Source organism: Lampris incognitus, chromosome 4, assembly GCF_029633865.1.
Source record: "Lampris incognitus isolate fLamInc1 chromosome 4, fLamInc1.hap2, whole genome shotgun sequence".
NCBI lineage: Eukaryota > Metazoa > Chordata > Actinopteri > Lampriformes > Lampridae > Lampris > Lampris incognitus.
Genome location: NC_079214.1, coordinates 14,519,233 through 14,545,016, shown reverse-complemented (window position 1 = coordinate 14,545,016; position 25,784 = coordinate 14,519,233). Strand labels below are relative to the sequence as shown.

The 25,784-nt window shown below is 42.8% G+C and overlaps 1 protein-coding gene across 1 annotated transcript in view; it reads left to right on the top strand.

Annotated features, from left to right (window-relative positions):
- The first annotated feature begins 2,186 nt into the window (after positions 1-2,186).
- Positions 2,187-25,784, top strand: part of diaph3 (diaphanous-related formin 3) — a 384,853-nt gene continuing 361,255 nt past the window's right edge. Inside the window, exon 1 of the mRNA XM_056278298.1 lies at positions 2,187-2,312. Coding sequence (XP_056134273.1) covers positions 2,187-2,312 — 126 coding nt within the window. The remainder of the gene's footprint in view (positions 2,313-25,784) is intronic.

The following is a 25,784-nucleotide window of genomic DNA, read 5'->3' as shown; positions in this document are numbered from 1 at the left end:
ACACTTATTCACCACCATATGTTGTGAAATGAATAGAAAATAGAGTCAAGACATTGACAAGGTTAGAAATAATGATTTGTATTTGAAATAAGATTTTTTTTACATCAAACTTTGCTTTCGTCAAAGAATCCTCCATTTGCAGCAATTACAGCATTGCAGACCTTTGGCATTCTAGCTGTTAATTTGTTGAGGTAATCTGGAGAAATTGCACCCCACGCTTCCAGAAGCAGCTCCCACAAGTTGGATTGGTTGGATGGGCACTTCTTTGAGCAGATTGAGTTTCTGGAGCATCACATTTGTGGGGTCAATTAAATGCTCAAAATGGCCAGAAAAAGAGAACTTTCATCTGAAACTCGACAGTCTATTCTTGTTCTTAGAAATGAAGGCTATTCCATGCGAGAAATTGCTAAGAAATTGAAGATTTCCTACACCGGTGTGTACTACTCCCTTCAGAGGACAGCACAAACAGGCTCTAACCAGAGTAGAAAAAGAAGTGGGAGGCCGTGTTGCACAACTGAGCAAGAAGATAAGTACATTAGAGTCTCTAGTTTGAGAAACAGACGCCTCACAGGTCCCCAACTGGCATCTTCATTAAATAGTACCTATTAGAGCCTGTTTGTGCTGTCCTCTGAAGGGAGTAGTACACACCGGTGTAGGAAATCTTCAATTTCTTAGCAATTTCTCGCATGGAATAGCCTTCATTTCTAAGAACAAGAATAGACTGTCGAGTTTCAGATGAAAGTTCTCTTTTTCTGGCCATTTTGAGCGTTTAATTGACCCCACAAATGTGATGCTCCAGAAACTCAATCTGCTCAAAGAAGTGCCCATCCAACCAATCCAACTTGTGGGAGCTGCTTCTGGAAGCGTGGGGTGCAATTTCTCCAGATTACCTCAACAAATTAACAGCTAGAATGCCAAAGGTCTGCAATGCTGTAATTGCTGCAAATGGAGGATTCTTTGACGAAAGCAAAGTTTGATGTAAAAAAAATCTTATTTCAAATACAAATCATTATTTCTAACCTTGTCAATGTCTTGACTCTATTTTCTATTCATTTCACAACATATGGTGGTGAATAAGTGTGACTTTTCATGGAAAACACGAAATTGTTTGGGTGATCCCAAACTTTTGAACGGTAGTGTATGTATGTATGTATGTATGTATGTATGTATGTATGTATGTATGTATGTATGTATGTATGTGTGTGTGTGTATATATATATATATATATATATATATATATATATATATTAAATGAAGTAATAAGCTAAACAGGATTCTAAAGAAAGTTGAATCAGTTCATCTGGACACAACGTTTATCCAGGTAAACGGAAACTTTCTATGATTTCCTTACCTGGATTATTCAGCGTGCATCTAGAAACACAGCAACCGTAACTATAAAGAAAAGGATGGGACAAAATAAAACTAATAATAGTGAAGAATAACGATACTACAGACAGGCCAGACGCGCTCAACCAGGCTGCGGTCCACTACTATGGCAACCTCAGAAGAGGGAGGGCTCAGGCTTGTGTAGTGGCCAATCGAACACTCTCCCGACTGTAAATAGTGGGCAAGTGAACCAATAGTTACGCAGGAGTTCTCGTCTCGGCTACAATTGGTTGAGTTGAAAGAACCTCTGCGCTGACGTCACAGCGCGGGTTTGTCAAAATTCTGAACTCGTCAAAAAAAACAAGCCGGCTAACGTGGTAGCTAACGTCTTATAATATTCTACTGTCTGACTAGTCGCTAATTGACAGGACAAAACGTTGTTTTGTTTTTTTGTTTTAACCGGAGAAAGATTTTAACGTCTTTGCGACGTTTTCGTCTGTTAGCGGAAACGTTACGTGAAAATCCACAAATTGGATTAACTTGCTAAGTCAGGTCACCTGTAATAGTGACGGTGGCGAGCCTACCGGCCGAGGGGACTGTGGATGACGGCTGTGGCTCACTTTTGAAGTCGACTGCTCGGAAAGCAGCGATGCGTTAGTCGCCAGCCGAGGCTAAGGACCAAGTGGCGTTGCTTTAAAATAACCTTTTTTTTTTATCAGCGTTGTCGTTCAGTTATTTTCGGTCGTTAGCAACGCGCGTTGCTAAGCTAGCGTGGCAGATAGCGCCCCGCCGGGCTTGTCGGAACGGCAGCTCTTGTATCGCAGCCAACGTTTCGACACTAGCTAATTGTCTGGACCATCATGGACAACTATCACCAGCGCTTTGAGCCCATCGCTGGACGCGAGGGGAAGCTTCAGAAGAAGAAGGGTTCCTCCTCTCACCACGCCGCACCGAGCTGCGAAGATGGAGACCGCAAACCCAAGTTTGTAAGTATGGCAGCACAGTTGTTTGGCTGCGCACGAAAACATCGCGAAAACAAACCAGCAGCCGCACCACCGTGTCGGATTTACGTCAAGTAGCGTTAGGAAAAGAAGTTAACGGGGTAGAATTGTGGACTTGCATTTACAACTCTCTCTCTCTCTCTCCCTGTCTCTCTCTCTCTGTCTCTCTCTCGCTCTCTCTGTCTCTCTCTCTCTCTCTGTCTGTCTCTGTCTCTCTCTCTGTCTCTCTCTGTCTCTCTGTCATATAGAGTTACTGAAAACAACACTGATCAGGGTTAAGAACTCATTCATTCCGCGAAAAAGCCCATGTGAACATGTCTGTGAATGTTCTCATTCATCCAGGTCATGGTTATCCAAAAGGAGTTGAATCAAGTGCAAAGAGGCTTCCTCAGTCTTCACGGATATATACCAAGTCCAGTTGCACTTGATTCCACTCCTTTTGGATACCCATGTGACTATCATATCAACTTGATGACCGGCGATTAATTGGATTCACTTTTCCCCCTATCTTTGATTCAACATCTTGTTAAATGATAAGACATGGACAAAAGACGCAAAGGAAGTTGAAGTGGTGTTTTCATCTTGTGTAGCTACTATGGCCGATTATCATTATGTCCCTTTAGAGAATACCCAACATGGACGATACAGTTAAGAAAATGAAATATCTTTCCGAGGAAGGGAGAATATTTGCCTTCTACAGTAGTCATTTCTGTGTGATGGCTGACCTCGGCTTGAATGTTTGTTGACTTTATTTTGCTAGCAGGAAATCAAAAGGATAAAATTAGAACAGGATTTAGCCTTTTAGCTTAATCCTCGCCCTTCCTACCACTGTCAACTAACGGCTATCGTGTCCGCCGCGTGTTCTTGGCAAATTTTCCCATAATAGGAAGTGGTTTTCAAAGTGTGAGCCTGCCTCCCCTGGGAGGCGCCAAAGAGTTCAGGGGAGGCGCGGAAAAAACAAAAAACGGGAAAAGACAAGAAAACGTTTGAACCCAGTAGAAAGCGCAAAAAGTACCGACTACTACTACTGCGACTTCCGGCTGCTCCCGTTAGGCAGACAGTATGATGACGTATATCTAAAGTTTGGATTTTCTTGGACCAGGCCCGCAGTGGCGCCCCCAGAAATTTCTCATAGGGGGGGCCAAATGGGGCCACTGAAAATCTTGGGGTGGCACACCAAAACCAAAAGCCATGACTGAATTTCGGCAATTCTATGATGCTGTTGCAGTGTACTGTATAGGCTAGTTGAAAACTGTCAACATGAGAGTTGGGAAAAATATACATTATTGATTTAAATGAACAGCACCTAATGTAAAATATCAGATAGAAGCATATTATGCATAATCAGAAGCATATTCTGCATATGCGACTCGTGGCTGGGGGGGCCAGCGGGGGGGGGGCAGGGATAGAATCAGGGTGGCCATGGCCACCCTTGGCCACCCCTTGGGGGCGCCACTGCAGGCCCGCCGATGCTCCAAGGCCACAACGTGTGGTTTGTAAAGAGGTGTAAAGCGTGAGCAATGTGTAGCATTTTAAACTCGGAACAGGTCAGGTTAAGCCCTTACGAGAAGCAGCGTTGTGCACCAATGGGTTGTGAACATTTTCATGCTCTCAGTTCTGTTCTGTTAAAAGTTGACAGATATGTGTTCAGTTTTTTTTTTTAAACTTCAGAAACATGCACGAATGGGCATTGACCCGTATACTAATTCTTAACCACTTTTGTTGATTTTTAGTAAAATGTGGGAGAACTGAGTGTTAGAGGACTTAGTGTTCAAAATAAACAGTTTCATACCCTTTATGGTTGCAACCCTTTATTTTAAAACAGTGTATTATTATGCCTTATATTGAAATGGTGGTAGGGACCAGTGACGATGTTCTGTGAAGAGAGGCTCACTGTCTTACACTTTGAAAACCCCTGCCTTAAGGCATGTTAAGATGTTCCTAATTTGCACAAAATGTTCACCTACTATGGTGGTTTAATCGTTGAGTGTCAGAGAAGTACGGTAAAATGGTGTCCCTGGAGATAAAGCTGGAAAATTAGACTTCATACTGTCATTTGAACATTTTGGATTCTCATTTTCAGTGACAGTAAATTACTAATAACTAGACTGCTGCATTTATATCAAACTAAAATTGAGTTCTAAGAATAATGATTTTTTTCCATGAGGTCCTGAACAATATAGCAGGATGATGAATTGTCATTGAGTTAACGTCAGCAGCTTACTACCCAAAGGAAACAGTCTGTCTCTGTAGCGCCCTTCATGTATAGAATTTGCCCCATCTTAAATGGCAAGCAGTGTCCTGTGCAGTACCAACCATTTTATGTCCAGCCTTGGCCTTGCGTGGAAATTATTGTAGCTGAAAACTCTCAATGCATATAAATTGCTACAAAGTAATAAAGAGGCCATTAGCATATTTTTCTGTTTCCGGATGAATAGCCTAAAATGTAAGTCCTTATGCATTCTCCATAATCCAGGTAAGAAAATCACGGAAAGTTGAATCAGTTCATCTGGACACGTTTATTGAGAGAAACGTTTCATCACTCATCTTAGTGACTTCTTCAGGCTCAACTGACTGCAGGTATCCCAACCCTTATAATCAGCACAGTTGTTTTCGGTCGTTATGCCTCTGTGCTCTTTACGCAGCTGTTTGTTCAGAGAGGAAAGGGTGGGATATATCTGACCAGTTTTGTTTGGCATCAGAACACTGAGTTTCTCACATCCATTAGGCCAGACGAGGGTTTTCCTGACAGTGGACATGAACACGTTAACCAACATAAGAGAGAGCTCTTTATCTTTACATGTCACCCAGGAGTTCAGTACTGTCTTCTTAGATTATTGTATGCCTTGTTCTTGGAGTGGAGTCTTCAGGGAAGAATAACAAAGGTGTTGAATTTCTGTATTTGTACACTTTTTGGTTGACACCGGAGCCAACCAGAAATGGTTTTGCATTCTTTTCGAGCAAGAACACTTACTACTACTACTACTACTACTTTTGGCTGTTCCCATTAAGGGTCTCCACAGCAGATAATCCATTTCCATCTCTTCCTGTCCTCTGCATCTTCCTGTTTCACATCAGCCACATGCATGTCCTCCCTCACCACATCCATAAACCTCCTCTTTAGCCTTCCTCTTTTCCTCTTGCCTGGCAGCTCCATATTCAGCATCCTTTTCCCAATATACCCAGCATCTCTCCTCCACACATAGCCAAACCATCTCAATCTTCCCTCTCTTGCTTTGTCTCAAAACTATCCAACCTGAGCTGCCCCTCTAATATACTCTTTCCTAATCCTGTCCATCTTCATCACTCCCAATGAAAATCTTAGCATCTTCAACAATTCCACCTCCTGTCTTTTCATCAGTGCCACCGTCTTCAAACCATACAATATAGTTGGTCTCACCACCATCTTGTAAACCTTCCCTTTAACTCTTGCTGGTGCCCTTCTGTCGCAAATCACTCCTGACACTCTTCTCTATCCACTCCACCCTGCCTGCACTTTCTTCTTCACCTCTCTTCTGTACTCCCTGTTACTTTGAACAGTTGACCCCAAGTATTTAAACTCATCCACCTTCGTTACCTCTACTCCTTGCATCCTCACCATTCTGCTGTCCTCCCTCTTGTCCACGCATATGTATTCCGTCTTGCTCCTACTAACTTTCTTTCCTCTTCTCTCCAGTGCATACCTCCACCTCTCCAGGCTCCCCCCAATCTGCTCCCTACTCTTGCTACAGATCGCAATGTCATCCGCGAACATCATAGTCCACAGAGACTCATGCCTTATCTTGTCTGTCAACCTGTCCATCACCATTGTCACCATTGCGAACAAGAAAGGGCTCAGAGCCAATCCCACCTCCAGCTTGAATCTATCCGTCATTCATACCACATACCTCACCACTGTCACATCCTGCACCACTGTTGCATACTTCTCCACCACTCCCGACTTCCTCACGCAATGCCACACCTCCTCTCTCAGCATTCTGTTATAGGCTGTCTCTACATCCACAAAGACACAATGTAACTGCTTCTTACCTTCTCTATACTTCTCCATCAACATTCTCAAAGCAAACATCGCATCTGTAGTACTCTTTCATGGCATGAAACCATACTACTGCTCTCTAAGCATCGCCTCTCCTCTTAACCTAGCTTCCACTTCTCTTTCCCATAACTTCATGCTGTGGCTGGGCAACTTTATACCTCTGTACTTACTATAGCTCTGCACATCGCCCTTATTCTTGAAAATTGGTAGCCGTATACTTTTTCTCCTCTCCTCAGGAATTCTCTCACTTTCCAAGATTGTGTTAAACAATCTAGTCAAAAACTCCACTGCCATCTCTCCTAAACACCTCCATGCCTCCACATGTGTGTCATGTGGACCAACTGCCTTTCCACTCTTCATCCTCTTCATAGCTGCCCTCACTTTCTCCTTGCTAATCCACTGCACTTCCTGATTTACTATCCCCACATCATCCACCCTTCTCTCTGTCTCATTTTCTTCATTCATCAGCCCCTCAAACTACTCCTTTCAACACACTCTCCTCGTTTGTCAGCACATTTTCGTCTCTATCCTTCATTGGTCTAATCTGTTGCACATCTTTCCCAGCTCGGTCCCTCCGTCTAGCCAGTCGACAGAAGTCATTTTCTCCTCCCTTAGTGTCCAACCTCATACAACTCACTATAGCCTTTTCCTTTGCCTTTGCCACTTCTCTCTTTGCTTTATGCCGCATCTCCTTGTACTCCTGTGTACTTTCTTCATCTCTCTGACTATCCCACTTCTTCTTTGCCAACCGTTCCCTCTGCATACTTTACTGTACTTCCTCATTCCACCGCCAAGTCTCCTTGTCTTCCTCCCTATATCCAGATGACACCAAGTACCTTCCTACCTGTCTCCCTCACTATTTCTGCAGTGGCTGCCCAGCATCCAGCAACTCTTCACTACCACCCAGTGCCTGCCTTAACTCTTCCCTGAACTCCACACAACAGTCCTCCTTCTTCTACTTCCACCATTTGATCATTGGCTCTGCCTTCACTCTCTTCCTCTTCTTGATCTCCAAAGCCATCCTACAGACCACCATCTGATGCTGCCTAGCTACGTTCTCCCCTGTCACCACCTTGCGGTCTCCAATCTCTTTCAGATCGCACCTCCTGCACTCTATATAGTTCACCTGTGTGCATTTTTTCCACATTTATACATCACTCTGTGTTCCTCCCTCTTCTTGAAATATGTATTCACCACAGCCATTTCCATCCTTTTCACAAAACCCACCACCATCTGTCCTTCCACATTTCTCTCCTTGACACCATACTTGCCCATCATCTCCTCATCACCCCCGTTCCTTTCACCAATATGCCCATTGAAGTCCGCTCCAATTACCACTCCCTCCTCTTGAATACAATCTCTACCACTTCATCCAAGTCACTCCAAAATTCTTTCTCTTCCATCTCACACCCAACTTGCGGGCACTGATAACATTCATCACCACACCTTCGATTTCCAGCTTCATACTCATCACTCAGTCCGACACTCTCTTCACCTCCAACGCACTCTTGACATACTCTTCCTTCAGAATTACCCCTACCCCATTTCTCCTCCCATCTGCACCATGGTAGAAGAGTTTCAACCCACCTGCAATGCTCCTGGCCTTACTCCCCTTCCACCTGGTGTCTTGCACACACTTGGCTCCAGTCCGCCTGCAGAGCTCATAATTTGGTCTTCATTGAAAATTATGATTTGTTCTAGGAACACTTTTCATTTTTTAAAAGAGACGGTATCCACCCCAAGCTGGGTAGCCGCATGTTAGTGGTCAATTTTCATTACGCCGTGTGGTCCCGTATTCATGAATAACTGTTTACACTCCACATAGTCCCCCTGGTTAGTTCCATAGGTGCAGATAAAAAAAACAAAAAAACTTTGTTACATAAAACATGATGTCTTCAGTTTGTTATCACCTGGTGCCCTGTGTAATCCAGTTCTTCTTAAGGTGAGTTCCCTCTCATCCTATGGCTCTTACAATATTCCTGTTCGGAGTAGGCCACAATTTAATACCCACTACCCTTTGCATTATGTGTCTTCAACTATCAGGCCAGATAATTTGATTGCAGTCTGCTGTAGTGATTCCAGTCCCACTAAGCCCCTTATTCCAATTGCTTTTGCCCTTTAAACGCCCAGTCCAAGTCAAAAAATCTTTCATTCTCAATGATTTAATTACTTCACTCAAGCTTGACTTCTCAAATCTTACTGAGACCTGGCTTAAACCTGGGGAGTGCTCCCCTCTAGTGGACCTCTGCCCACCCAGCTATAATTTTCTGAATGCCCCCAGGTTAACAGATGGTGGTGGGGGTATAGTAGCTGTTTTTAAGAACAGTTACACTTTTATTCCCTTTACTTTGGTTCTTTTAACAGTTTTGAAGTCTTAACTTTTTAAAATTGTGTGTGACAACCCAATTTTCTGTATAACCATTTATCGACTCCCCCAATTCATCTTACATTTTTTCTCAAGGAATTCTCTGAGGTATTATCCTCTCTTGTTCTTAAATTTGATAGGGCCATTGTAGTTTGTGATTTTACCATCCATCCATCCATTATCCGAGCTGCTTATCCCCATCGGGGTCACGGGGATGCTGGAGCCTATCCCAGCAGTTATTGGGCAGCAGGTGGGGAGACACCCTGGACACATCCCCAGTCCATCTCAGAACTGATTTTAACATTCATATTGATAATCCTTGCAACTCATTTGTCATAGATATATTTTTTAAACATTTCTAACCTTGTGCAGCATCTCACTGCCCCACACATAACCGCTGGCACAACCTTGATTTAGTTTTCACCTTGAACATCTCTCTTAATTCCCTGAATAAGATTGATTTTGTTTCTGACCATAAATGTATTAGCTTTGATGCTTCTTTACCACCTACTACAATACCTCAGAAATGTATAATTCACACTTGCATCTTTAATAAGCAGTCAGCAGCCATGTTTTCCAGTAACTTTCCCAGTCTGGCCAGCTGCCCTCCTTTCTTCGCCAACATTAATGACCAAGTCAGTTGGTTTAATGATTTATGTACATCTGCCCTTGATTTTTCGGCTCCATATACTTCCAGGGCTGTCCCAATTATTAACACAACTCCTTGGATCAATGAAAACATCTGTTAAAAATGAAGGGAATATAGGAAGGCCGAATGCGGATGGAAAAAATCAACTCTTGAAGTTCATTATCATCAGTTCCGTAAACTATGGAGGTCGTAGGAGCACAGCTGATGCCTCAACAGGTTGAGTCATCATTGTGTTTCAGTAGGGGGAGTACTTGGTGGTCCCTATCTCCTCTCCAGGTATGGATGGCCGTTGGTTCACAGAGGAACTCATCTGCCCTTTAACAGGTTTTGTTTTTAGTCCTGCTGGGTGTCCACACACCCTCCTCACAACAACCCAAGGGTTGAAGTGGGGGTGCCAGTTTAGTCGACAAAGGAGTTATCGAAATTGAATCAAACTGTTAGATTCGAGAGCGATTTACTTCTTTGACTTGATTGATAGTAATAAACATAGTCCCAGGTTTCTGTTTAGTACTATCAATCAGCTTGTGAATCCCTCTCTTCCTGCCATTTCCGCCTGTTCTGCTAATGACTGAAAATTTCTTGTCTTTCTTTGTTGACAAGATCGATGGTTTAAGGTCCAATTTAAGGTCAATTTTTTGCATTTTTAAAAATGATGCCGTGGGTGGAGTAAGGCTTAGACCGGGGGGAGGAGTTACACTTCAAATAAGAAAATCATTAGCACTCTGAAAAAGCTCTCTGGATATATCAAGGTCAAAATCCAAACCCACAATGAAAATATGTTCAAGTCATCCAAATCTGTGCGTATCTAATTTAGAAGATTTTTTTTTTGACCATCATATATACATTTTTTAAACATACCAATTCTGCAACATTTCAAAACTAAGTTGTTTTTTGCTTCAGTGTTTACTGAAAATGCAGATGTAGATGTTGTACTGGAAGACGTACTTTAGATTGCGAGACAAAATAAAGTAAATGGAAAGTGAAGCATTTCTGTTTTGCTTGATGTAATTAAAGGTATCCTAATTACTAAATAAAAGCTGACAAATGTTAAGTACCGTTCCCTTTTTTTTCTTGAAATTTGCCGGGAAATAGTCTTAAAAATAGACAGCACAGTGGCACAGTGGTTAGCGTGGTCGCCTCACAGCAAGAAGGTCCTGGGTTCGAGCCCCGGGGTAGCCCAACTTTGGGTGTCGTCCCGGGTCGTCCTCTGTGTAGAGTTTGCATGTTCTCCCCATGTCTGCTTTCGTCTCCTCGGGGGGCTCCGGTTTCCTCCCACTGTCCAAAGACATGTAGGTCAGGTGAATCAGTCGTACTAAATTGTTCCTAGGTATGAATGTGTTTGTGTGGGTGTGTGTGTGTTTGTCGGCCCTGTGATAGCCTGGCGGCCTGTCCAGGGTGTCTCCCCGCCTGCCGCCCAATGACTGCTGGGATAGGCTCCAGCATCCCCGCGACCCTGAGAGCAGGATAAGCGGTTCGGATAATGGATGGATGGTCTTAAAAATAAGCTACAAAATACCTTGAGCATATACCATCTCATTTGCAAGAACACCTTTAATTCTGAAAAAGGTAAGCTCCTAGCTGTTTTTCGGCTATTTTTTTTTTTTTTTTGGCATTTTGCCTTTGAGATTTGGCTTTATTTGCTAAATCTGTTTTAACTGCTGGAAATACCCCAGAGCATTTGTTTACGTCTACATTCACGTCCTCCCTGACAGAGCAAAATGGTTCATTGCCTGTTCCCTCTTATCTCAGTAGACTAAGGGGACATACCATGTCCTTGTGATAGTTCAGGGTGACCTCTGTTATGTAGTATTCCTGCTTCTCTTTTTATCTACCTGTGCTTCTTTACAAAGCAAATATATTCTAGTATATTTTTAGACTGTGCAAGAAGAGGTTATTTCAGTAGGGGGCACTGCAACACCACGGAGGTGACCTGGAAGTATGTGTACATCATTCCCTAAAGCTAACTCTTAACTCATATCAGGCCTGATCACAGGCTCCTAAAAGCACGACTACAGAACTGATGCAAAATGAAGAAGAAAACTTATATTAATGTGATTTGTAAATGCTCTTTTTGGAATGGTGTTATTAAAACTTCAGAGCACAAGTAAAGAAAAGGGGGAAAGCAAAATAAGTGAAAAGAAAATAGGCCATTAAGGATCGCAAATTTTGTACAATCAGAAATCAGCCTGTCTCTTTGCTTTTTTTGAGCTGGCAAAATGTATTTTGCTCACATTAGATAATGGAGATAAAAAGAAAATAACACTGAACAAGATTATCCCATAGCCATTATCAATACAGGACTGTCCCATGTTAAAAACATGACTTATTGCCCATGTACTGTCTCCCATTTCAATCCCACAAACATGCACAAAAATAGAAACGATGGTATCCGTTCTAGAGGTAACAAGATTAGTTATACTGGTATGTGTTTGTGCATGGAATTTAAATCTTCCCCCTTCAAATTATTTTTCTGAGGGTCCTGCTCAGGGGATCCTGAAATGGCCCACAGTGTTGCATTCAGCACAGCTTCTAGGCCAGTGGTTCTCGCCTCCGGTACCCAGGACCCCCAAATACTGTTGGCTGAACTGTTTTGCCAGGTATTGCAGCCGTCTAATCAGGGGTTTTTTAGATTGGCACGCCGGGGGAATGTAATTAACTTCATGCCAGAGGAGAAAACCAGCAGTATTGGGCAGCCAAAGGACCGGCACTGGGAACTACTGTTCTAGCCACAGAGCTCAGAGTTGAAAGCACCAGCACAATGCAGACAAGTTCAGTTATATTTTAAGGAATTCCACCTTTCAAACATTGTCATTACTCTCCATCATCAGAAGATATTGCTGGCCTTAGGTCATGGCCCTGACATAGTACCCTGTTTCTTGTTATTTTCTTTTTTTTTTCTTTGATAACCGACATGCAAATTACAGCAGTAGGTTAGGGTTTTTTAAGACATTTTTTTTTTGCCAACTATGCCGTTGCTCTTCAAGTGGGTGTTTGCAGTGATGAAATACAAACTGACATCTTATTTGCACTACCACATCGCTTTGTCAAAAAAAAAAAAAATCTACTCCTGTCCAATAAAGAAATGTTTATGCACTGCAAATGAAATGTAGTATTATCCCACTGGCAATGGCTAACGCCAATACCTTGACATCTTTTATTTCCACTTTGTTTAAATTTCAGCTCTGCTAGGCTCCTCCGCCCCTGATTTTTCCCCTCTCTGCCATTTCCTCATTTCTGAAAGTCAAATGTGTTTGCTTCGTTAGTCTCTCACAATTCAATTTAGCTGTGCCCAATGTTTCCGTGCAGCTCCAGCTAAAAGAACTCTGATTGGTACTGTTCGCTCGCTGAAGTAGGGTATTGTCTGTTTTTGAACATTGACCGGCATGCATGGCATTAAAAGTTTCTGCAGTAACAACTTAACTACATATTGGTGGGCCCATTTTATCATTTGCACACATTTATTTTGAAGTGCAAATGAAGGAATACATTTGCACGATTAAACTATTGCTACTACTACTCTAGGAATACATTTGCACCATTAAACCCTGATGAGAAATGATGTCGGAGACGCTCAGAGAGCACATTACACGTGAACAGCCCAAAAATTGCTGTGATAGAATGTAAAGGACTAACATATGTTTAAAATTTGAAGGTTTGTCTGCTGCATTTACTTACTTGCTCGTTTTACTTGTCATTTATTGATGGCTTTTAAACTATCTAATTCTGGGGATTTTCAATTACCAGTGGTATCCGGCACGGTGACGTAGGGGTTAGTGCGGTTGCCTCACAGCAAGAAGGTCCTGGGTTCGAGCCCAGGGGAAGTCCAACCTTGGAGGTCGTCCCGGGTTGTCCTCTGTGTGGAGTTTGCATGTTCTCCCCGTGTCTGCGTGGGTTTCCTCTGGGGGCTCCGGTTTCCTCCAACAGTCCAAAGACATGTAGGTCAGGTGAACCGGCTGTACTAAGTTGTCCCTAGGTGTGAGGACTGGCGGCCTGTCCAGGGTGTCTCCCTGCCTACCACCCAATGACTGCTGGGATAGGCTCCAGCATCCCCGCGACCCTGAGAGCAGGGTAAGTGGTTTGGATAATGGATGGATGGATGGTGTCCTTCCCTAAATATAGAGTATGACGTGTCCATGATTCATCCTGTTTGGTGTTTTTATGTTGAGGTTTCAAACTTGGCATTCCTAAGAAGAAAACTTGGAGAAAAAAAAACCCCCAAACCATAGATGTTTTCGCAAAGCAGTTGGCACTGACTACCACTCCCCACCCCTTCAATAAAAAAGCCATCACAATTAAGCTCGAGTGTCATGAGCTAAGTAAGTCAAAAGCGCTCTGTGATAACATGCTCAAATTGAACAGATTAGGTTTGCAATGGGGAGAACAGGTGTTCCTGTTAGTTTTGTTACGCTCATCCTGTACCCTTCACGATGGTATTGTCCTGTTGTAGAGCCATCACCTATGCCATCTGGCTACACCGGTACCAACCTGTGGGACCAGCAAAGATTACCTCCAATTAGACAGATGCAAAACGTTCTTTCTTTTGCCCCTGTACTCAGCTGAGCTGATGGACAACATCGAGGGAAGGGTAAATTATGGAAGACAGAATGAGGGGTTAAGATGGCTGGTATAGGAGTCCCAGACAGTTTGAAGACATCTGGAATGTGAACAGCTGGTCTCTCCTGGGTAACATCTTCCCTTCCCCCTCTCAATTGTTATACCTCCTCCTATAATTTGGCTACAGTTAAGGCTGCCATGCAGGTGGTTTATAGGAAATTACAGATAACAAATATTCAGCAACGCTCCAATTGTACCTGGCCAGTCACCTCACGCTCTGGGCTGTCCTAGTCGCTGCTCCACCCCCTCTGCTGATCTGGGGAGGGCTGCAGACTACCACATGCCTCCTCCGATACATGTGGAGTCGCCAGCCGCTTCTTTTCACCTGAGAGTGAGGAGTTTTGTCAGGGGGACGCAGTGCGTGGGAGGATCACGCTATTCCCCCCAGTTCCCCCTCCACCCCGAACAGTCACTCCGACCGACCAGAGGAGGCGCAAGTGCAGCGACCAGGACACATACCCACATCTGGCTTCTCACCCGCAGACACGGCCAATTGTGTCTGTAGGGATGACCGACCAAGCAGGAGGTAACACGGGGATTCGAACCGGCGATCCCCATGTTGATAGGCAACGGAATAGACCGCTATGCTACTCGGATGCAGCCCAGATGGATTTTAAAAGATGAGCTCTTCCTTTCAGCCTAGAGATTTTCCATCACTTTTATGACACTGTTTTAAGAGTTTTGCATTACATGTGTGGTCAGGTTTATAAATTGTGATTTTTGAAACACAGAGTACATAAAACCCACAAATTTAGGCCGAGGGTATGATCCAAGTCAGAAAAGACATTTTGCAAAGCCTGTTAGGACTTGAGTAGAGCTGAGGAGGGGGGGGGGCTTCAGAGGCAAACGGCAAATCTGCATAAAATGCTGGCAGTAGCTGTTGACCTCTATAAAATGACCCATTTGTACGTTAATTTGGTGATTAATTTAAAAAAAAATCTGATTTAGGTGTCAACTGCCAGAAGTCATATTGATACATCAGTATGAGAGTTGATCACTAGACATGTTTGTTTTACTAAAGTACAAACACGCGCACAGATTGGCAATTTCATAGTAACTGCCCCTGCTGGTCTTGAGACAGTTAAAACCAGTACAATCAAAACTGCGGCTACCTCATGAACATGAGTTTTGTGAACTTTGTTAGGCCTTGAAGAAATGTCTTTCATGGTCTAACGACCTCTTGTGGCGTTTTGGAGTGTTTGCAGTATTTTACTCCAAACTGTGCCATTATGTGTTTACATCTCAATCTGTGAAAAGTAATATTCTTTTTTGGGGGGAGGGGGGTTCACCCTTGGGGGGGGGTTCACCCTTTTTCTCTCCAATTGCACCTGTCCAATTACCCCACACTTCCGAGCTGTCCTGTTCGCTGCTCCACCCCCTCTGCTGATCCAGGGAGGGCTGTAAACTACCACATGCCTCCTCCGATACATGTGGAGTCGCCACCACTTCTTTTCACCTGACGGTGAGGAGTTTCTCTAGGGTGACGTAGCGCATCAGTGGATCATGCTATTCCCCCCAGTTCCCCCGCCGAACAGGCGCCCTGACCGACCAGAGGAGGTGCTAGTGTAGCGACCAGGACACGTACCCACATCCGGCTTCCCAACCGCAGACACGGCCAATTATGTCTGTAGGGACACCCGACCAAGCCGGAGGTAACACGGGGATTTGAACTGGCAATCCCCGTGTTGGTTGACCGCTACGCTACCTGGACGCCCCCGTTAAAAGTAATATTCAGTTAATTTTTTAAGATACAGTATGTAGGAATATGTGGTATCTCCAAGTAAAACAAACCATCTCTTAAGACAAATTGCCCATCAAGGGAGAACTATTAGACTGTAGCTGATGTGATCTGCCTCAATGAGTTATGCAGCATACCCTGTTTCTATTTGTCTGCTGCTGCTGTTGCAAACTGTATGCAGTGCAAGGCCTCAATCTGTTCTTTTTACTCAAAGTTCATGGAGAACAAAAAAAAAAGTTTTTATTTTACTCTCACCTCTGTTCACGCTCTGTCTGATGCACTGCTTGTGTTATGTTTCGTAAATAAGCCTTGTTCCCTCAACCGTCTGGATGGGGTGACTTCAAGATTCTTTATTTGTTACGTCTCATTATACAAGTACAAGAGAGTAAGATTCTTGTGTTTCGGCTCCTCAACACTGCAGCAACAATGGTAATAAAATAACAACAAAACAGAACAAAAAAGCAGTAATAATAATAAATAGTGTGTGGTGTATGTAGGGTGCTTTGTGTGTGTGTGTGTGTGTGTGTGTGTATGTGTAGGCCCAGCCTTAATAAATGTGTATATAGTTGTTTGTATATTTGTGTTTGTGTATGCCAAGCTACATCTTTGTGAGTGTGTTTGTGTGTAAACTGATGATCCGCTGAAGACCATAGGTCAGTACCAGTCAGTCCGGCACCAGGCTTGGTGTCTTTAATGTTCTTTGTTCTAAAGCCTGATCGCTTGGTGGAAAAAGCTGTTTCGGATCCTACTGGTCCGAGCTTTGAGGCTGCGGTACCGCTTGCCTGACGGTAGCAGCTTGAACAGTCCATAGTTGGGGTGGCTGGGGCCTTTTATATTCCTACGGGCTTTGCCGACACAGCATCCATTGTATATGTCCTGGACGGAGGGAAGCGCACATCCTGGGCCGTCCGCACAACCCTCTGCAGTGTTTTGCGGTCGTGGGCAGTACAGTTCCCATGCCAGGCGGTGATGCATCCAGTCACGATGCTCTCGGTTGTGCCTCTAGAAGGCCTGTAGAATCCTGGGCCCCATGCCGAACTTCTTCAGTCGGCATGGGGGCCAGGATTCTACGGGCTCCTTGGGCAGTTAATGCAAAAAGATGTTATCTTAGTGTAATTAAAATGAGAAGGCTGACAGTAAAGGCGAGCGGTGCAATTAATGCACTGACATTTATAAATTCCTGTTAGATTTGACACCCATTCTGTCATGACCACTAGCACAGCTTGTTTATAACCTGACTCTGTAGAAGACCACCACTAATGTGCTTTGCAAATGACAAACATTACAAACCGCTGTCTCAGCTGTGCTGCAGGTGAAGACAAAGAGGAAATTTGTTCAAAAACGAGCTGCACTTGCCAAACATGTTTAGAATTGGGTTAAAAACTGGAGTCATACAACACAGTAACATGAATGCAAATGAGAGCAGACTATTTTCTAGAGACTACAGCTTTAGGCTGCCCGCACATTCACTTTTACCTTGGCTAATTAACTTGTTTTGCTACATTTTATGGGTTTTGAAGTAAAGTAGAGGTCAGCTGCTTAATCATTAATTTGCAAACTGGTCCTCCATATAGCTTCTTTTTTTTTTTCTTCTTCACAACTTGAGGCGTACTGAGCCTTTTTATTGCTTTAACATTCTAGATTCAGGAGTCTCATGCATGTCTGCTTAGTAATGACTGCCTGTGGGTACATCTGTCTGATGTGTATTCCTTGTTGAGCTATCATCAAGCCGTACTTTAAAATTGGGAATCGTTGAACTCTCTTCGTGGTGAGGTACGGCTGAGAATTTTTAGTGAAGAAAATATCGAGATCGACACTTTCCGAGAGGAAAATGTCACAGTCTTTGCTTACTTTGTCGGTTACCGAGCTTGACCAGTAATTGGGTTTTGCTGACATTTGATTAGGCCAGCGTTTGTCTCAGCCAAGCGGATGTGGACTGAAAGAGGGCGTTCGTTTTGATTCTTGTCTTTTATATATAGTGGCAAGGGGGAAAAAAAGATTGTGCTTTTCGTTTTAAAAAAGTGTCATATGAAGCATCCCCCCCCCTTACATCATAGCACCCCTGGTTCTGTGCATACGGTCATCTCCGCAGATTAGATGACATATGTAGATTTGAGTTAATTATTAGGGTGATTGTACTGAGTTGTTCTAGACGAAATAATGTAAGCCTTTTCTTCAAATTGAGAAATTCTTTTGATTTTAACAGCAGTGTTATAATGGAGGTGGTTGAACACTGCTTTGTGCTGTTTGAACTTTCTGATGTCGCTGATGTCAGTCTCATACGATAAATTTAAAGAAATTCTGCGCATAAGTATTTGGTCATAAAGAGTAACGATAGTACATCACCGGTGTCATTCGGATAGCAAAACAGGTGTATTATAGCCACACAAAAAAGTGTTTTTCCACTCTCTTTACACACAATTTCCATATATATGCCATTTGTGACAGCAAACACACCGATCAGCCAAAACATTAAAACTACGGACAGGGGAAATGAATAACATTGATCATCTTGTTACAATGGCACCTGTCAAGGGGTGGGATATGTTAGGCAGCAAGTGAACAGTCAGTTCTCGAGGTTGATGTGTTGGAAGCAGGAAAAATGGGCAAGCATAAGGATCTGAGCGATTTTCACAAGGGCGCAATTGTGATGGCTAGATGACTGGGTCAGAGAATCTTCAAAACGGTAGGACTTGTAGGGTCTTCTATGTCAGTGCTTACCAAAAATGGTCCAAGGAAGGACAACCGGTGAACTGGTAACTGGGTCATAGATACCCTAGGCTCACTTATGCTCACGGGGAGCAAAGGCTAGCCCATCTGGTCCGATTCAGGAATGGCTTAAGGAACATGACAAAGAGTTCAAGGTGTTGCCTTGGCCTCCAAATTCCCCAGATCTCAATCCAATTGAGCATCTGTGGGATTTGTTGGGAAAAACAAGTCCAATCCATGGAGGCCCCACCTTGCAACTTACAGGACTTAAATGATCTGCTGCTACTGTCTTGGTGCCAGACACCAGAGGACACCTTCGGAGGTCTTGTGGCGTCCATGCCTCGATGGGTCAGGCCTGTTTTGGGACCTACACAATATTAGGCAGGGGGTTTTCATTTTTTTGCCGATCAGTATATGTGCGTTCGTGAGCTCCTGCAGATGTAGGTTCATGGCGGTTTTCTCCGTTTCAATGATGCACACAAAGAAAAGCTATGTGAATGCGAGCAGCTCTTCTTGTGGAGAATCTTCAGCCTGTGAAACGTGAGTGTGTGAGCGAGTTACAAGCCGGGTCCATGAGGCGCTTTACGTCTAAAAAAATGTTTTTTTGTTGGAATTTTTTGTAATCTCGAACTTTTTGATATGAACTAATATCTGTTTCATTACTATCTATCACCAACTTTGGTGAAACAGTAATTATTCAGCTTACTCTCAGTTCAAGGAAGCCCTTGCTTCTGAAAGTGTTTGCGTTCTAGATGATGTGTTGGTCCAACTATCCCCGCGAACAAAATCTCGAACTGCTTGTAGTTACTGATGCATTTTATTTCAGTCAGCGGTGGTCGGTCCACCAGAGAGGATGGACAGAACTTTCTCTCTGGTGGACCGACCGTCGTGACGTATCAAAGATAATCATCCAATGAAAGATAATGGACAGTAGGAATCTTTGAGATTACCAGTTCAATAACAAGGTTCTGTTGGCGTAAGCTAGACCCACAAGGTGTTTCTGCAGTGGTTTAAACGCCATAGTCGGCTTACCATGGAGAGCTCATTAACAAGAATTATTTCTAAAACAAAAGAGCTTACTTTGAAATAGGAAGCCCATCTGATGGATTCTCATGTTTAAAACAGTGCTTTATCCATACATTAATTATTTTTAATCCCTCCTTTTAGGGATGAAAAGTTTGGTCCTTTTTTCCTGATGAATAATCAACCATTAATTGTTCCATATTAATCGTTAACTGATAAGCTAAAATTCTAGGCTACGACAATAATCACAAATCCATGACCCCATTAAAAATGACAGAAAGTATTTTTTGTTTTTCTTTATTTATTTGGACATTGATATATATATATATATGCAACAACAATAACGCAACAAAAGGGTTCACATTATGCATAGTAAACAGACCTGCATGACGTGGAAAAAAAAGGAGTTGGCGACTGCTTAGGCAAGTTGATGTTTGAACCCTACTGCGAAAAGACTGTTATAGGATGAACAGGTCAAATATATGGCTTCTTAGAATACAGTGTATGATGCAGTGTATGATTGGCAAAAAAATTAAGAGTTCAAAATTGATAAGACTGAAGGCTATCTTGCACAACCTACTATTTTGTAATAAAATATAACCAACTGAAAACAAATATGAGCCCATCCATCCATCCATTGTCCGAACCGCTTACCCTGCTTTCAGGGGTGCGGGGATGCTGAAGCCTATCTCGGCATCCTTGGGTGGCAAGCAGGGAGACACCCTGGACAGGCCGCCAGGCCATCACACACACACACACACACACACACACACACACATTCACACCTAGGGGCAATTTAGTATGGCCGAGTCATCTGACCTACATGTCTTTGGACTGTGGGAGGAAGCCGGAGCACTCGGAGGAAACCCACACAGACACGGGGAGTACATGCACACTCCACACAGAGAATGACCCGGGACGACCCCCAAGGTTGGGCTATCCCGGGGCTCGAACCAAGGACCTTCTTGCTGTGAGACGACCGCACTAACCACTGCGCCACCTCTCTAACGGCCCACAAATATGTGCCGTTAGAGTCAAACTTTGCCAAAACTCATTTAAATAATAATGGTTTTAGGCCTTCATGAGCCCACAGGCTATTTTGAAATGGAAAACACTGACAAATGGAAAATGAATAATATTGCTTTTTTCAGCACTCGAACACATTAAATGAATTTAGGCCTACTTCGCATAAACAAAAAAAAACAAAAAAATCAAAAAATTTCGTAACAGTATATAACAAACCGAAAACGATTGCAAGCCATTAAAGTCCACATTTTGCCAATAAAATCAATTTATATTAGGCTTACGTCAGCATGAGAGAGACAGCCTGTCTGTGCATGATAACTGAGAAATATTAACATGCTGTGGGGTCAGTCTGGTGTTCAGTCTCTACTGACTTTGAGACCAACGGCTAAAAACACATCCTCTGAGGACACTGTTGTTCCGGGAATGCGGACATAACATCTTGCGAGGGTTGTTGCTCTTGGAGACCATGTTTTATTCATTTTTGCCAGTCAAAGACACCGGTATCCCATGGCAGGGAATAGCGTAAGTTGGCTTTGGGCTTATTGGGTCGAGCCTTGTGCTGTAGTCGTGTCTCATCATGGCATTCTCTAAATTTGCCTTGCAGTCTCTTTACAATTTTATTACCCAGCACACTTAAATTTGCTAAATTTTATGCATTAATTGTATTTATTCTACATTACCTCGCTCCGTGTAATCTATGATGTTACATTATAATTATGTTATTTTTGTGTATTTTGTGCATTTGACACCTACTGCATGTCTGTCCGTTCTGGAAGAGGGGTCCCTCCTCTGTTGCTTCTCCTGTGGTTTCTCCCATATTTTTTTTTTTCCTGATAAGGTTTTTCTTGGAGTTTTTCCTCATTCGGGTCTAGGTTCCAAGGATCGAGGGTGTCATATATTGTTGTATATTGTCACATTTTTATATATTGTACTGTTGGTAAAACCCTTCGGGACTACCATTTGATTTTGAGCTATACAAATAAACTTGACAATCTGGCGGTTGCATGTGACCCTCGCCTCTCCCCGGACAGCTGAAACTGGTGTCTTATCCTCTCCACTCATGTTACCAGTTGGGAGGCTCATCAGCAGCTGTGGTCGCCTCCATACCTGCACAGTACAAACATTTCCTTTAGTTTTTCTTTCGCGTCTTCTCTCTCTGTTGCTGTAAAAAATGGTGATGTTCATGGCGGGAGTCCAGAATAGAGGCAGTCAGCACTGTTTTGGATACCAACTCATCGGTTTCAAGCTGAGTGAAAAATGAAATTTATACAGGCCTCAGTGCAGTGTTTAGGCTACATCAACCTAAGAACATCTGTGGAAAACTTAGTTTTGTCCCTCTCAAGGCAAAACAGGCTAATATGTCAATGAAGGCAATAAAAATATTGATTTGTGTATAACTAACAAAACCGAGGTTTATTGATTTCAAATCAAAAAGTGCAAATACAACATATACATTAAATAAACATTAGTGCATGAATACGTTGAATACATCACTTCCTGTTCCCAGTAAAAACTTCATGAAAATACACAGGATGTGCTTAGCAATTGACAAATAGGCAAATCAGATATCCATGTAACAATTTTTTTTCTTAATTTTCATTGGTACTTGGGGATGAATATTATTAATATTCCTGGTAATTAAGAGGTAATATTTGACCATCAATTGTTCCCCCCAAATAGCTTTATTATAACTGCTGATTTAACTTGCCAGTGCTCATGAATATAGTGGCATTAGGCTTATTTCCACAGCCAGTACCTTTTCCAGAACTCAGAACCTTTCTTTTTTGTAGTTTTCCACAGCTGGAACCAGGGTCAGTTTTACATCCGGGAACCTTATTAGTACATACTAAAAAGGAATCAGGAACTATTGGGGAGAAATTTGTGCACTGAACGTCGCTGATTGGCCAGATGCAACTGTCAGAATGATGCAAGCATGACTGAAAATGAACATCAACCATGTTTAAAAATGGGCAGCTAGCCAGCCAATAAACAAACTGTTGCTGTAAACACCGGCATCTGGCTGTGGAGAACTAGATGAGCAAAACGGACAAATGGACCGACCTGGAAGTGCAAGCCTCACCGAGCATTTTTTCAGACGCCAGCCTCAATTTCCTTCATGTTGCTTGTGTTTGTTGTAGTTTTGTCGCTTGCCGAAATGTCAGATATTCTTATAACTTGCAACAGCTTCAAAAATATTGAAGTGTTATGTTAAAGCACGTAGTTGCCTTTGTGGATATTTCCAAACTCTAGCTCTTCAAAAGGGTTCCTGACCCTTGGTGGGAAACTGCCACTGTACCCATTATGACATACTCGCTTTCCTCTGTATGAGCTGTGCAGCAGTAGGTTGTCAGAGCCATGCCCTTACCACTTGCTAGCTGCATTTTCAACTGTTCTGTCTTGAAAACATGCTTCAATGTGACGAGTAATAGTGGTCACTGATGGAATTTTGTAATTTGGCTCAAGGTAGAACAGTAACTCTTGGAAACCATTACCATCGACCATATTGATGAGCATCATGTCTTTTTCCATTATTAAACAGATTTGTTGTGTTATCTCCTCACCCTGCTGTGCATCGCATCTCTCTCCAGTAAATACTGACAGCACAGCCAGTTGGCCTCTGTTATTGGGCATTGCGTGTGGGTGCTTGCTTGTCAAGTGGTACTGCTATATTTCAAGATGGAGTTGCACATCTTTCAATGCACCTCATTGACTTTTCGTATGAAAGTGGCCAAAACTGTATTCAGTTTTTCTTGTTTAATTTTCCTCTCAGGCACAGACACTTGGCGAATGAACGGCTGTCCCCTGCATTGCATGTAGTGACCCATGACATACCCATGTGTCACATTTAAGTCAAGTCAATTTTATTTGTATAACCCAATATCCCAAATTACAAATTTGTATCAGTGGGCTTTACAGCAACACAACATCCTGTCCTTAGACCTTCTCATTGGATAAGGAACAACTCCCTAAAAAAAGATAGTTAAAAAAAAAAACCATTTAGCTAACTGTTTAACTGATGCGTTTAATTGGTCAAAATTCTTAATGGCAGTTGATGGGTAACCAGTTTATCATTGACACCCCTACTTCCTGTATTTGACTGGGTTTAATCCCCTTTAGTAGTTCACCATAAGAGTCAAATATAGCTTAGAAATATAATGTCAACATTTCATTGTAGGTAATAAGCTTCTGGGTCAACAAATATGCTGTATTCATAACATTTCATAATTTCTTTGGCATAATTATCAGAATAATCTTTGCATGGACACAAAGTTTAGAGCGAGAAACGTTCCGTGCGTCATCTAAGTGACCTACCTCATCAGTTTCAGCCTACTGCAGGCATCCCCACCCTTATAAACAGTACAGTTGCGTAATGACCGAAACTGGCGATTGCTTTCATATGCAAGTACCGTGGCCATTTCTGCAATTTTCTTACCTGGATTGCTGAGCCTTCATCAAGAATCTCAATCGTATTGACATTTTGAAATCCAAATATGAAATTACAGATAACCATGCATTTCAATTTAATGGAAAAATGAGTGGGGATGTAGAGATTGCTTCTAACTTCATCTAAATACAATCATTTGTCTAGTTTCCTTTCAATCATTCCCCAATAATAGATTTTTTTTATCTGTTAAGATGGATTCTGATGGGTTTTAATTTACAATAAAACAAAGATTAAAAACAGTAGTCATGACCTAGGTTAGCCTAATTTATCGTCTCCGTTTCTTCGTGCACAGTGACCTGTCTGTCTGACTTCCTCTACATCACTGTCCCCCACTTCTGTATCTGTGCTGCAATTTGTCATGGCAGTTACATCAGCAAATAGTATGTCTTAAAAAAGAAAGCAGAAGCGTTAAGAGATGTGGAAACCATTATACTTCATATCTGGGTACAAGGGAAAATATAGAGGTTTTTTGCAGGTCACATTACTGTCTCAGTCCGGTCTAGCTTTGACAGGAACCATAGGTCTGTCAGAGAAGGATGACGAAACAGCCACACTACGGTTGCCCAATTTTTTTTTTGACATGTGGTGCAGCCATTATATTATTACCTCTTCAAATATTAAAAATGTTTCAAGGACAGAATTATTTACAAAGGCAATCCAAAAGACTCATTCATTTTGCTATTTTGGGATGACCCTAACCCCCCCCCCCGCCCCCCAAAAAAACCTAATTGGCTTGTGTTTACTTGATTATAAATTTATTTATAAAGTAACCTGTTTTGCCTGCCTCATGTACCAGTTTAGGAGCTTTGTGCTGCTGTCCTTAGACTTATTATTATGGTTTGTAATATAGTCTCCAGAGAGCCCTCCCAGACAAAAAAAGAAAAAATAAATATATGAGAAAAAAGGCTCGGTTGTGAATAAAAGTTAGCAACAATAGTACTTCACTCTTGAGTGTTTGGAGTACTATCATTCCCTACTGTGCTGCTGACAGTTAATCAGTTTAGTGTAGGACCGGCTGTTCCAAAAATGCTGAAGTCGTCCCGGGGGAGCTTATCATCCATATGACATTTTCCATTTCTATTTTACTTAATGAATCTTAAAAACTGAAACCATCAAAAGGGCTTTGCTCTGTTCGACGTAGGCCTTATTCAGAGGTGTTTTTACAACAGTGTAAGACTGGCTACTCGGGCGTCCAGGTAGCGTAGCCTTATATTCTGTTGCCTACCAGCACGGGGATCGCCAGTTCGAATCCCTGTGTTACCTCCGGCTTGATCGGGCATCCCTACAGACACAATTGGCCGTGTCTGCGGATGGGAAGCCGGATGTGGGTGTGTGTCCTGGTCGCTGCACTAGAGCCTCCTCTGGTCGGTTGCGGGGCCTGTTCGGGGAGAGGGGGAACTGGGGGGAATGGCGTAATCCTCACACGCGCTACATCCCCCAGGTGAAACTCCTCACTATCAGGTGAAAAGAAGCGGCTGGCGACTCCACATGTATCGGAGGAGGCATATGGTAGTCTGCAGCCCTCCCCGGATTGGCAGAGGGGGTGGAGCAGCGACCGGGATGGCTCAGAAGAGTGGGGTAATCGGCCAAATTCAATTGGGGAGAAAAAGGGAGGAAAGATTCCCCCCCCCCCCCAAAAAAAAAAAGAAAAAAAAGACTGGCTACTCACTAGCCCTTAATAAGTGAAGCCTCCTAAACCACCCATATTTGAAGAGTCTGGACATCCGTTACCTTGCTCGGGCTTACCGAGTTGGACTGCATGGATTGCTGGTGATATGTTTACATGGAGAAGGAAGAAGTGATAGAATGAAAATCAGTAATATTTTACAGTGTTTCACGCTGGTCTCAAATA